This window comes from Pleurodeles waltl, chromosome 4_2, assembly GCF_031143425.1.
Source record: "Pleurodeles waltl isolate 20211129_DDA chromosome 4_2, aPleWal1.hap1.20221129, whole genome shotgun sequence".
Lineage (NCBI taxonomy): Eukaryota > Metazoa > Chordata > Amphibia > Caudata > Salamandridae > Pleurodeles > Pleurodeles waltl.
The window spans coordinates 5,336,775-5,350,939 of NC_090443.1; the positions used below are offsets into that span (position 1 = coordinate 5,336,775).

At 45.6% G+C, this 14,165-nt stretch overlaps 1 protein-coding gene across 1 annotated transcript in view; it reads left to right on the forward strand.

Annotated features, from left to right (window-relative positions):
• Positions 1 to 14,165, forward strand: part of STXBP2 (syntaxin binding protein 2) — a 193,394-nt gene that overhangs the window by 145,382 nt on the left and 33,847 nt on the right. Inside the window, exons 13-14 of the mRNA XM_069230358.1 lie at positions 3,890 to 3,970; positions 4,954 to 5,092. Coding sequence (XP_069086459.1) covers positions 3,890 to 3,970; positions 4,954 to 5,092 — 220 coding nt within the window. The remainder of the gene's footprint in view (positions 1 to 3,889; positions 3,971 to 4,953; positions 5,093 to 14,165) is intronic.

The following is a 14,165-nucleotide window of genomic DNA, read 5'->3' on the forward strand; positions in this document are numbered from 1 at the left end:
TGCTGGGAGATGTGTTCGGCGTGGGAGGTCCAGGGTGAGTCTGGCAGTGGCCATCTGGATGAGTTGTAGTTTTTTTATGTTTCTAGTCGAGATGCCAGCGTAGAGGGTGTTGCCATAGTCGAGTTTGCTTGTGACGAAGGCGTGGGTGTCTGTCCTCTGACAGCCTGCTGGGATCCATCTCAAGATCTTCCGAAGTTTGCAGAGTGTGTGCCAGCAGGAGGAGGCGACTGACTTTACCTGGCGGGTCATGGATAGGGAGGAGTCAAGGATGATGCCTAGGTTGAGGGCGTGCTGGGTCAGTGCAGGTGGGGCGCTTAGGGATGTGGGCCCCCAGGAGTCATACCAAGCTGAGGTGGCGTTTCCGAAGATGATGAGCTGAGTCTTGCTGGAGTTTGAAGCAATCTCTCTCATCCAGGTGGCTACGGCTTCCATTCCTGAATGTAAGTTCCTTTTGGCCATGTCCGGGTCTTCGGTGAGGGAAATGATGAGTTGTCTCATCGGCATGTGACCTGATGTCCATACCATGGCTTCTGACGATGGCTGCGAGAGGGGCCATGTATACGTTGGACAGTGTGGGACTCAGTCAGGATCCTTGGGGGACTCCGCAGTTGACTCCTGTTGGTCTGTATGTGTAGGGCAGGAGTCTGACCCTCTGAGTCCTCCCGGAGAGGAAGGAGTGGATCCATTCCAGGGAAGATTCCCATTTCCTATGATGTGGAGTCTGGTGTGTTGGGTGCTGTAGGAGACAGTCTCAAAGGCTACTGAGAGGCTGAGGAGTATGAGCGCTGCGGTGTGGCCGCATTCTAGGAGTAATCGAATGTCGTTGGTGGCTCCCAGGAGGGCTGTCTCCGTGCTGTGGTTGCTGCGGAAGCCAGACTGCTGGGATCTGTCCAGGGAGTTGTTGGCCTCGATGAAATTCCATAGTTGTGCAATGATTGCATTCTCCAATATTTTAGCGGGGTAGGGTAGCAGCAAGATGGGCTGGAAATTCTTTAGTTCTAACTGGTCGGCCGAAGGTTTCTTCAGGAGCGGGCATATTTCAGCCCTCTGAGAAGGTGCAGTGTTGATGGAGCAGTTCATTGTGTTTCGGAGCTCGGGCGATGGATGTGCTGGCTCTGATGTATATGTGGTGTGGGCAGGGGTCCGTGGGGGCTCCAGAGTGGGTGCTGTCCATGATGCTGACTGTTTCCTCTGTGGTGAGCGTGGGCAACTGTGGATGGTCTGGGTGGGTGGGTCGGTCACAGGTTCTGGTGCCAGGATTTTCCAGGAGGAAGCTGTCGTGGATGTCCTGGATCTTGTGGTTGAAAAAGGTGGTGAGTTTTTCACAGAGGTCCTGTGAAGGAGGGATGCTGGTGGCTTTGGAGGGGGGGATTTGTGAACTTATTGATGACTGAGAAGAGTTCTTTAGAGTTGTGTGTGGAGGAGTTGATGCGATCCTAGAGTGCGTCCTTCCTTGCGTTCTTGATGTTTTAGTGTTGGGCGGCAGTTGCGGCTCTGAAGGAGGCGAGGTCTTCTCTGGCTTAGCTGTTTCTCCATTTTTTCTCTAAACATCTGCGGGTATGCTTTGATTCTTGGAGTTCGGTGGTGAACCAGCTGGCTTTTTTTAGTTACGTGTTTGGCCGATGTCAGCCGGAGGGGGGCTAGAGTGGCGACACATTTGGTGATCCAGTGATTGGCGGTCAGCTGGGAGGCGGGAGGGCGGGAAAGGAGCTTCGCCGGGAAGAGGGTGGCGGGGCTGCAGTATCGCTGGAGGGGGGCAGAGGAAAGGAAGAGAGATGGAAAAGAAAAGGAAACAAGTGGAAAAAGGCAGAAAAAGCAAGTTGGAAGGAGCGACAGAGAGAAAATACTGACTTGTGATGGCCACTAGACCACCAGGGATGATGCATGCGGATGAGCCTGCGGGTGTTAGAAGGCCTCGAACTGAGAATAGGGAGGCTTTCAGTTTGTCCCAGGCAAAAGGCAGAGGCAGCAGCAGCCAGAGGAGCTGGGGAGGGCAGCAGGTGCTGACCAAGAGGTCAGTGCAGTTGCCCTCTCACAGCGCTGCGTCTGCCATTAAGAAGGGGGGCGGGGAAGGTGCTTCACCGGGGAGGGGGGTGAGGCCAGAGCGGCGCGGGAGGAGGGCAGAGGAAAGGAAGAGCGGGGGAAAAAAACGAGTGAAAAAAGGCAGAAAGAGCGACAGAGAGAAAATACTTACTTGTGGTGGCCACTAGACAGCTAGGGATGAGACGCAGGGACGAGCCTGTGGGTGGAGGAGGGCCTTGAACTGAGAGTCAGGAGGCTCTCCGTTCATCCCTTGCAAAAGGCAGAGGCAGCAGCAGTCAGAGGAGGCAGGGGGGCAGCATACGCTGACCAGGAGGTCAGTGCAGTTCCTCAACGTGAACGTCTGTATTCTGATCAGATTTTTGGCAGGACCTACTGTCTCAGCAACATTGGCTGTCACGTGAATCTACGCAACCTAGACATCCGTGCTTGGAGATTGAGTGGCAGCAATTGACTGCATCTGATTTGCCAACTAAGGTGGTGTATGTTATTCTCGGGATTTCACGAAATCCATTTTTTGCCCAGCGCTAGGACACATTTGAGAACTGGTGCGTTACCTGGAACAGAGACCATTTACAGGCAAAGCTGTCAATTGTCCTTTTATTTGTTTTGTTGTTAGCCCAGACCTTGCATTAGGCACTGTAAAAGGTTATTTGTTTGCCCTTTTCACCTTTCTGTGTTTTCCAGGCCAACCATCCCTGTTCAAACCACCTGTTGTGATGAGATTTATCACAGGTTTTCCACACATTATCTTTCAGTCCATTGGTGATGCCACTGTGGGACCTTAACTTGGTCTTGACATTCCTTATGTTTGCCATTTGAGCCAGTAGATAGCTTCCCATTTACTCTTTTGACCTTGCAGACTGTCTTCCTCCCTGAAATTACATCAGCTGTTCGTGTGAGTGACTACAGACACTCAGTGCAACCACCCTACAACACGTTTCTCACAGACCAGTTGTTGCTGAGCACCCAGGCTTCCATTTCATCTAATCATTACTTCATTCTATGGTGGGTAATCCTTCACTCAGCGAGCATTTTTACTACCCCTCGCCCCTGAAAGCTTTTTCATAGATTATGCCAAAGTTCATTGAGTGGGCAATAAACTTTTTATGGGGTTATTGGAGGCGAAAAAAGGGAAAGCTGTGCTGAGCAGGGCTTATCAAAGTGGATAGTCTTCTGCATTAAGGTCTGCCATGCATTGGCCAAGAACAAGCCCCGGAAGGTCTGACAGCCCCATCGGCCAAGGCTGCCTCCACTGTGTTGACAAGAGGGATGCACGTTCTTTATATCTGCCAGGCTGCGACATGGGCATCAACACCTACATTCACAAAGTAGTATTGCCTTGAAACCAAGGTCTGGCAGGGTAGACACTTTGCCTGCTCGGTTCTACAACACTTTTTGAATCCAATCTACAGACCTTCCTCCTTTCAGAGGTACTGCTTTGGTATCTGTTCTAAGGTGAAGGATCTGTGGTTAGAAGCATCCGTCGGAAGAAGTTACTGACCTTTTGTAACCCTCTTTCAGGTGGATACTCGCAGATTCTTCACTGCCCTACCACCTCCTCGTTCTGTTCAGTGGATTTTTTTTTTAACACCTAAAAAATCCCAAGATAGTACTTAGCAGACCGTTAGCAACAACTGTGGTGTAGTTACAAAGCTCAAGTAACATGGATATTACAGATAAAGGATGGAATCTCAGCAGATGGAATCGTGGGAAGCTTATCTCAGCTACTGAAAGTCTGGTGACAGTAGTAACTTGACTTTACCAATCCTGTTGATGTTTTTTGTTCTTCTGAAGCACCACAGTGTATCTTTAACGGCGACAAATTGCCTTTGTTCTCTCCCTGCAGTACTCCACACACTTGCACCTTGCAGAAGATTGCATGAAGCACTTTAAGGGGACAGTGGAGAAGCTGTGTGGGGTGGAACAGGTATGTTCACACTTTAAACCAATGTAACTGGTGACACTAGAAATAATACTATAGCTATGACAGAATGCAGTATGGCGGACATGTCTCCAATGTTGTTTTAGCCTAAAGCAGATTGTCATTTGTTAGTATGCATTCCTTGCAAATACTTGGAGATATGCTGCTAATAAATTGTTCTCACCCACTCACTGCTCAATCTTCCATGACCCGTTAAGGTTCCCATTCAGTTCTGAATCTGTAAATTCACATATTCATTTGGTCTCCTTTGTGGTTGCTCCTCTTCTTGAGTCTTACTGCTTCTCTTGTACTGTTTTTGTGTGAATTTATACCTGTTGGGAAAAAATTCTCCCTATGAAAGAGATTCCTGAACTTGTTTGAAAATGGAATTTTAACTTTAATACCTCCCTCTGTCAAAATGAGTACCATTTAAAATGTTAGTACTTGCCTGAGCACAGTCCCAGAATGCCATGCTCCTCAAGAGACTTCTCAGTTAATTTCTGTACGTCTTATAAAGACCTGTAGTCACTTGCTCCTGACTTTGAATATTTTTTTGGTTACCCAGGGCATTTGTTATCCTGATGTTAGGATGTTTCAGCATTTACCTAATGTATTCTCTTGTACACGTTTTCCAGCTTCCTGCCCACATCCTCCCATTTTCTCTATTTCCTTGATGAGATGAAACACAAATGTCATCTCTTACTCAAAATCATCCCCTGGGCGATGCTAGTTCCTCATGTGGGGCAGAGGTGTGGCTGACAGTCTGAGACACATTTATTAACTCTGTTTCTCCCAGTCATGACCAGCATGAGGAACAAATGCACACTGTTGGTCTCCACTCTGATCTAACCACTTGCCACTCTGACTCTCCCTTATTATTCCCAGTGGCCCTCCTGACACCAGCACCACTAATTGTAGTTTGAAAGAGTCTATTGGTTTCTGTTTGAAGCTGGATGGATGACATTAAACAGTAAATCATTTCCCTACAGGACCTGGCTATGGGGATGGACTCTGAAGGTGAGAAGATCAAGGACCCCATGAAGATCATTGTCCCCATCCTTTTGGATGTGAAAGTGAAGCCGTACGACAAGATCCGCATCATTCTACTCTACATCTTCTTAAAGAATGGTACGGAGCCATTTCACCGTCGCAAAGTCATAGACAATGCAAGTGTTAGGGGATTGAGTGGGCAGTGGAATGCCTCAATGCGCAGTGGGGCTGAGGGACTAGTGTGGCAGAATGAGCAATGAGGTGCAGTGGAAAGCCAATCAGTTCCTGAGGGAATACAAGATTATATTGGGCAAAGGTGTAGAGGCAGAACAAGCAGTGGAATGTCTCACCTACAGTGGAGAAGATGGTGAAACAGATGAGGCACCTTATCGAGGGTATATGGCTTATATGCTTCCAAACCTCTCAACCAGTTAAATCCTGATCAGTACCATACATCTGAGAACATATACTGTGTGTTAGCTCCATATGTGGAATGTTTTTTTTTTTGTTTTTTTCTTATAAAAAGGGTACCCCAGAGAGAAGAAGGAAGCATGAACACAAAGGAGTTCCCATTATGAGAAGGAGGGCACTCCCTGTAGGATACTGAGTGAGAGGGATTACATGGAACCTGAAAACAGAACTCTGGTAGGAAAGATGGGAAAAAGATTTCTGACAAGCCACAGAGCTAATCCGGTTTTAATTTCAGGGTCGAGCACCAGCTCCATTGCCGAGTAGCCCACCTTAGTGGAGGTGGTTCCTAGTCTGTCTACCACACATCCCTGCCCAGCAGGAGTCAACCAGATGAAGGGCAACAGCAAACCATAAAAAAAGTTACTTGGAGCTTTTGGGGGTTGGGGCAGGGGGTTGATGGGGGAGGGGCAATTGATGAAATGTAGGCAGGGCTTGAAAAATCTACTCGACCACTCGCTGTGGCGAGTCATGTTTGATCAGGTCAAGCTATTTTTATGACTTACTCTCCCCTTCTGGCGAGTTGACAAAGACTAGATGTTCTGTTCATTCAGAAAGTGGAAGGGCAATAACAGATACCTTTAAAACTTATGTCACATTTGCTCTGTGTTCACAGACGGGGGTCAAAAGTCAGTTTGTGTTACAATTAATTTTCCTTGTGACTGCAGTGTTTCAGGACTTTGTAAGGTGAACTGTGTGGCCTGCTGTTTAGAGTGTAAAATAAAAGGCTATAGGGTGTCAGGTTTTTCCTAACACACACCATTTAAATGACTAAGTCAACTGTACAAACATTTCAAAATATATTTCAGTAGTTGTGAAAGCCCGTTTTTTGTATTTCTGTGTGATGAAAAACATTTTATTAGGATGAAAACAAATCAGAGTAATTTACGTGTTGATGTGCAAAGGACATGTTTTCTGAAACCCAATTTTCACAGATTATTAATACACTATAGTTTTATCAGTAAAACTGCAAGTTAGTAGAAAGGTGTTTGGACATTTCTTGGAAATTTACTGTATGTAGATGACAATATGCGACCACATCATGGTTTAGAAATATATTTATTAAAAAGGAGTGTTTAAACAAACTGAGAAATGCCCCTGCCCTGAAGGTAGTGCTCTTAGTAAACTAAAAGCAAGTCATGGGTCATGTGTCCCCTATATGTAGACTAGATTCTTGTGATACATGCAGCAAGCTTTAGTCTACTTAATCAAACAAAAGAGGTTTTTTGTACTGCAGAAATGCTGAGCTCACATATTTGAAGGTGCAATCGCATGTGAGAATAAAGAAAAAGGTGACTCTGTGAACTATATGCCTAGGAGCACACAATTTGAGACCCGTTTATGGGTCAAGTATTACAGTTAGGTCGAGGAGATGATATAAGTTATTTGACCTGCAGGTCTAGTAACATTTTAAATATTTTTTCAAGGCCTGCAGGGGAATGTGTCACCTACCTCACAAGGGTACACAGCAATAGATTATCTATAGTGCACATCGAAACTCATAAACAACCACTGAGGTGCGGATGGGGGCAACAGATCATTCCCTGTAGTGGAAGGTAGTCAATGAAACATTTCTGTTTAGTCATGGGGACAGAGAAGCTGTAAATCAAATCTTGCATCACATTGTGAGCAGAGGGTCGGAGGATTCAGATACGCATTTATTATAACCGCTGGTGTTTGCTGCAGAGTGACCAGGCACTCAGAAGAGTATAATCCGGTTAGATCAGTGGGAAATTGTATCCCTATGTGGATGGATCCAGAAGCGGAGAAGAAAACACTGATTCAAAGTTGGTGTTGGTCAAAGTCTTTAATCCTTAGCGTTTGTCATAGATGAGTTTTTCATTTGTGTAGAGAGACAGCCAACACGTGTTTCGTCACACAAGTGACTTTATCAAGGCTGTAAAACAATAAAACATACTAAGTGTCGTATACTGCTAAGCGTATAACCAAGTACGAGAGATAAGTTGTGCTCGTGCTCCGCTAATAAAAAAATGTGTGAAACTGCACACGCTAGTGAACAAACAGTGATTGGCATGGCAGACTAAATGTTCAAAGTGTGTATTCTAACAAAATCGAGGTGAGAGGGGAAAGAAGAGGAAGTGAATGGGACATCCAAGCTTACCCAGTGAAAAATAGAAAGCATAAAAAGTACAGACAGTTGCGTGTTAAGTTGTAGTGTAAAATAACCCCGGCGATGTATAGTGAAAAAAACACCACACCGCGGGTGTTAAGACGGCAAGAGACGTGACATCTAAGTGACTAGAGCTGGTAGGAGGAGAAAATACCGTGTAGGGCGGTGGTTGGTGAAAACCACTGTGAGTTCCTGCACTCGGTAACATACCTGGGCCAGGACGGCCAGGGAAAGTACGAACATGGTTGGTATGTAGATAAGTAGGTGAGAGAGAACTGGATCAGGTAAGTTGAGTGTAATGTCTCCAGTCGTCGAAGAAGGGGGGCAAGGAAGCCCTGATAAGCTTCCAAACGAATCCCTAAAAAGTAGAAGCAGTCTGAGGTGGGGTATATACAGAAGGTATAAACAGTAACAATTTTGCAGAGAGCCAAGGTCAGTAACGCTAAAGCACTAAGGGGGGGTTTGGGGAAAGGAAACGGGGCCTGGTAGAGGGATGTTGTTAGTGATAAGCATTTAACCATAGGTCAGAGGTGACACAAGTTAAATGAGGAAAGACGCAGGGCGGTATAGACCAAAGAGCTCCAAGAAGGGGTAGGTCAGTGGTAAGAACCAAGTGTGTGATTACGGATAGGAGGTGCGTTACAAGTAACTGCACTGAGCTGTGTACTTTAAAGTGTAGGGTGCCGAGTGGTAAAAGTAGAGGAAAAAGACGGAGACAAGAAGATCTAAGGTGCGTATAGGAGATCCAAGGAAGTGCCAGTAACGAGTAAATACGGAAACGAGGTGCGGAGAAATGAGGCATGCGTTAGTTGATAATCAGGAAGTCCGGAGATAATGAAAAAAGTAACGGAGAACCAATAGTGCGAACTATAGTGAGTTCAAACCCGTATTCAGTTTAAAAATTGGGAAGGCATGAACACACCACATGTTACAAGTAACTGCACTGAGCTGTGTACTCTCAAGTATAGGGTGCCGGGTGGTAAATGTAGAGGAAAGAGACGGAGATAAGAAGATCTAAGGTGCGTATAGGAGATCCAAAGTAGTGCCAGTAACGAGTAAATATTAGGCAACCGAGTTCGTAAGCGCGCTGGAATGGTGAAAGCGGATAGAGGGGGGCAAGTAGAAAGCCATACGAGTCTGAGAAGCTAGTGAAAAGGGCGAACATACCTCACAAATAGGGCTCGGTTCGTCTGTTGTACGGAGTGAATCGTCTGCCGTCTTAAACGCCCCGCATATTTATGTGGGAGCGTGTCATTAACATAGAGGGAGGACTACGCTGCAAGTGGAGCCGATGTTGGGTAAAACGGAAGCGGCCATCTATTAGTGATGTAAATAAACTGAAAACAAAGGTATGTAACGCTAGTAACCCAAGCGGTATACTCAGCGGAATGCTAAATTCGTATTCTGTACGAAAAGCATATGTCTGTGGTGTACGTGCTCCGCACGTAGTGAATGTGAAGAGCGTGTTAAAAAATGTGCAGGGAGGACTCAGCGGACATAGCGTCCTCAGTAAGCGCCGGGTGTATGAAAAATGATGGCGGCCATAAGTAATGGTGGGGTCGAGAGCAGTCAAAGAAATGCAAAAAGTTTGGCCGTGTCACAGGAGAGCTCAAGAATTCACGGGATTTGATAGCCCTAAATCCCTATGTAAACAGAGAAAAGAAACCCAGAAAGTGAAGAAAGGATAACTCACCGAATATAAGTGAGTTATGATACACCAGTCTATGTAACCTAAAGTATCATGCTTCAAATAATGTGGCAAGAGCGTCACCGGAGTGAGGGTTGACAGCTAACCTGAAAGAATTTTTTTAGCAGAAATATACGTCATAACATTATGCATAATACAATGTAGGCGTAATTGAAAACCACCTTGAACACACATAATCATATAAGGAATGTAGAAATGTGGTTACATGTACAAGGTACATACAGCAGTAGTTTGATACACATTGAAATGCATGTTACATATAAAATGAGTAGTTACGCTCAAATACATTGAATAGGCGTGGAGCTAAAAGGCAAGCGTCAAGAAGCTAGGTGAGGAAGAAATGCAGTTCGTGGTCAGTGTTTAGCCCATGCTCTACTGCACGAAGTTTAAGAATCCAACCTGCCTCACATCTACGTAAGTCCCTGGTTCTGTCCCCCAGTCTGGGTGAACCAGTGACCTGGGCGATACCGTGAAACCTAATGTTAATCAAATCCCTCTCGCCATGCATAGTATTAAAATGGACGGCCTTTGGGTATGTGCTGTTGAAGTTCCTAATAGCTCTCACGTGTTCTTGTATCCGTTCCTTCAAAGGGCGTATCGTGCTGCTAACGTAAATCAGTCCACACACACAAATCAAACAGTAGACAGAAAATCTCGTGTTACAGTTAATGAAGCTCATGATTTTATGAGTAACGCTCGTATTGTATGTGAACAAAGTGATCTTGTTGAGAGCCAGTTGGCACGAAATGCAGTTTCCACATTTAAAGAAACCCTTTGGTTTGCTAGGCATCCAAGTGGAGGAGTGTATCTGTGTGAGGGGCATAAGAAAGCTGGGGCACAGTATGTTTCTGAGTGTGCGTCCCCTGCTGTGAGTCATGGTTGGAGAGTTGTTGATATAGCTCTTGAGACAGGAGTCCAGTAGTAGTAGATGCCAATGTTTCCTAAGGACACGGAGTATGGTTTTGCTGGCGGGACTATATTGAGTAATGAAGGAGATAGGACGTTTGTTGGGTATTCTGGGTGGTCTCTTGGAGCCCCTGATGAGAAGCGAGTGTTGATCTTTGGAAGAAATGCGTTTAATTCCAGTGGAAATTAATTCCTTGGTATACCCCCGGGCTTGGAAGCGATGTGTCAGTATGTTAAGTTCTTGTTTGAAGATGTCGGGGTCGGTACAGTTGCGTCGAACTCTGATCATTTCCCCATAGGGAATGGCTCTGATTTGTGTCAGTGGGTGAGCGCTCTGCGCATGTAGGATAGAGTTACACGCAGTTGGTTTCCTGTATAGTCTAGAGGTGATCCTATGATTAGTGATATAGAGGAGAAGGTCTAAGAAATCGATTTGGGTGCGGTCCACCTTGTGTGTGAATTTTAAGTTGAAATCATTAGTGTTAAGATGTTGGATTAGTGTGTCGAGGTCCGAGGCGTTACCCGTCCAGATAACTAAAATGTCGTCAATGTATCTGCCCCAGTAGAGAATGTGCTGGGTGATGTGTTTTGGGCATTTGTACCACAGATGTGTTGATTCAAACTGTCCCATATACAAATTGGCATATGATGGAGAAAATGTTGCACCCATAGCTACACCCTGGCACTGGCGGTACCAGTTACCATTGTGTAGAAAGACGTTGTTCTCAAGTACCAAGCGTGTCAGGTCAAGAAGCATACAGGTGTGTTCCGCTGGTGTAATGTGTTTTTTGCGACATCCACCATACACGTTTTCAGTGTATAACTGTACCCATTCACTGTAAAACCCTAAGAATTTGCAATATGACAGTAGATGAATTGGCATGAAGTAAGGGGAGGGATGAGGTAGCGGTGATCAAAGTAATCATGTGGCATGAGGTTGTTGTCTTGATGTTGGCAATAGTTTCAATGGCTGCTGATTTGCATAAAATCAGTTTTTATCTCCTGTTTAACCCCTCATCAGCCAGACTAGCTTGAATCCAGCGGCACAGCAAGCAAGGTCCAGCACTGGGCATACCCTGTCCACTCACCCTCAGTCACAGGACTGGGTTTAATCTATTGTTCTTTTGCTCACCATGCCACCCCATTTTGGACCAAGCCATATGACCCTGTTCCCCTGCTATTGTTTCCTTCTTTAATCATTTTTTAAGGACTTAAACGCTGGGAGCATTGACAATAAGGAGTTTAGAAACTAACCAATGCACGTTTTATGTAACCTTGTTGGGAACAAATGCTAATGTAGAAACATCCAGATTTGGAGTATGTGCTACTGTAGATCACACAATGTGGACACCTATGCATCTAGTGTTGGGTGCTGGTATTTTAAGTTATTTTTTTTGGTTTGTTGAAGAAGAGGTTTCCATTGCTAGGTGACTCATGATATTGTCCCTGAAAATCCCAAAGAACACCAGGACACAGTCTTTACCTTAGATTGTTTTTTCCGCCATTGGTTTTGGTCTGCCGCACTACACACACCTAGAAATAAAGGAATTCTGTGCCAAGGTACCAGGAAACATTTGCCACATATGAGATCTTGGTGCAACTGTTGGCTGCTTGAGGAGCCTCGTATGATTGTGAATCACTCTGGAGGGGAGTCTGATCAAGAAGAATGGGGGCCCATGGTATGAGAATGACTTGTGTGGATCAAGGGTATGGAGAAAACACCATTTAAATTTCTCCCCAACTGCAGTGGTACGTTCCTGTTGTTGGGCCAGCATCAGATCCATAACCTCTGTCTCCTGAATGACAACGAGTCCGCTTTTTTGGCTTGTAAAACATTTAGGTGCTAGACACCATACAGCACTGAAGGAGTAGACATGGGACACATAAGATAGTGTCCAGACTCTCCCAAGCCACTGTCCATACATGGCATCAACGAAGTTGAGGAAACTTACTAATTGTAGTCTGGGAACCCATAGTGGGGTGTAGAATACATGTCTTCTAACATCTCTGTGTCCAGAGATCTTTTTTCTCCAGGGTTTTCAACAAAACTCACTCTGAGGACAAAGACCACATCTAGACTTTCACATGCACCACACACTCAGGATCTTCCTTCTACGGTTCAACTTCCAAATGAGCCTCAGACCCAGGACAGTGAACTACCCTGATTGCCAAGCTTTCAGCCTAGGAATGCCTCCATAGAGGCCTCATCAGTCTGTGCCACCCACTGGTTCTGAAGCACCTAAGCCCCAGCATCATGAGGTATCCTTGGTACTGGAAAATCTATGCACCCCTGAGGTTGAAACTCTATGCCAATGCATCCAGTCTCGACCTGATGGCATACACAGCCCACTTCAGAACTGAAATTGACTTCAAGGGTGACCTTGAAGCCAGTCTTGGCTTTGACCCAGAGCAAACCACCTCTAGAAAAGAGTCGTAGCAAGCATCCTGATGTACGGCAGAGAATCCTCTATAATGATTTTTTCTCCGACCACATTCTGGCACAGCCACTTGAAACTGTTTATCCGAAGGCAAGAAAGTGCTACTTAACATCTTAGGAGACCGTTTTAAAGAGCTCAGGGCTTTTTCTAGTCCGAACTAGAAGCCACCTGCAGAGCCCACATCACCATATGCAACATCCCCTTCATCGTATCCAAACCTAGCTTAGTCTATGCATACAATGTCAGGCCTGCACCCTGCTGTAGACCAGCCAGACCGATATAGGTACCCAATTCCAGCAAATGAGGGAGACTACCCTTGGCATGATGAGAATGGGGATCCCTTAGAAGGCCCATCTTTGACACCATTTGTGGTCAAGCCATTACCACCTGATGACCATGCTATGCACTTATCCAGTGTGTTGCAGACCACCACCAGGTCCAGCTTCTTCATGTAATGGAAGAGGACGAGGGCTTTCTCATTGAGACACTGAGAGGTCAGTTCAGTTTTTACCAATACTAAGGGCCATACCCAGATACCCAAGGGAAAACTTTAAGAAGCCTGTCAAAGCTGGGGTGATCACACCTATAGAAGAAAAAAGTGCTAGCCTGCACCTCGACCCAATTGATACTAAAGATCATGTGCCACTAGATTCACTGGTTGCATATGCAGCAGGCAAGAAGGATTTCCTGAATGGTCCGCTGCAGCTTCCACCCAACAAAGAAAGCAAGATAATTAATGCCGTAGGGAAGAGGATGACTGGAAGCTGCTATGCAGTGTCCTATTGTGAACTGTGTTCTGCTCTCAAGGTATGACAGATTGAAGTGGAAAGAAATGGTGAAAGTAGTAAAGCACCTTCCTGACAACATATAAAGCAAGGAAAGGAAAGTCTTCAGGAAGGAAAAATAATTGCTAATGCAAACATTTGGTGCCCCCTAGATGTTGCTGATGCAACATAAAGAGCAAACGATCGCAGCATTCTGCTACAACTGGGTTTTTTGGCAGAGGCACATCAGCACCCTATTTGTTTGCCTTTTGATAGCAACACTTTTTCAGGATATGGGTTGATTCCATGTTGGATAAAATAAAAAAAAAAGGAAACGGATACAGCAAATGCCATGGATGCCCTTCAAAATCAAGGTTGAGAATTTGTATTCAGCAGACGTGGGGAGCAGCAAAATCAGCTACCACAACTATATGCCCCCCTTACCAGTTGCAGCAGCTTTTTCAAGGTCATCCTAACCATACTCTAGACGCACATACTAGAGCAACAGCCTTGGAAAAGCCAGAAGTGCCCTAAACAAGGGCTTCTCTGTCCTCCAACCAATGACCTTCCATAATTCCACCCACTTCGATCACATAACACTTCTCACTCAACATATCAAGTAGTACCTTCTACAGAGGAAGGTTGTAACTTCGGACCAGTGGGTGGTTTCCATCATTGCCCAAGGCTGCTTCCTAGAATTTCATACCACCAAATATTCCACCATGCCAGCACATCTGCTGGGACCATCAACAGCTACTGTGCTGCAAGATGGCAGTGTAGAGGAAAACAAAAAAGT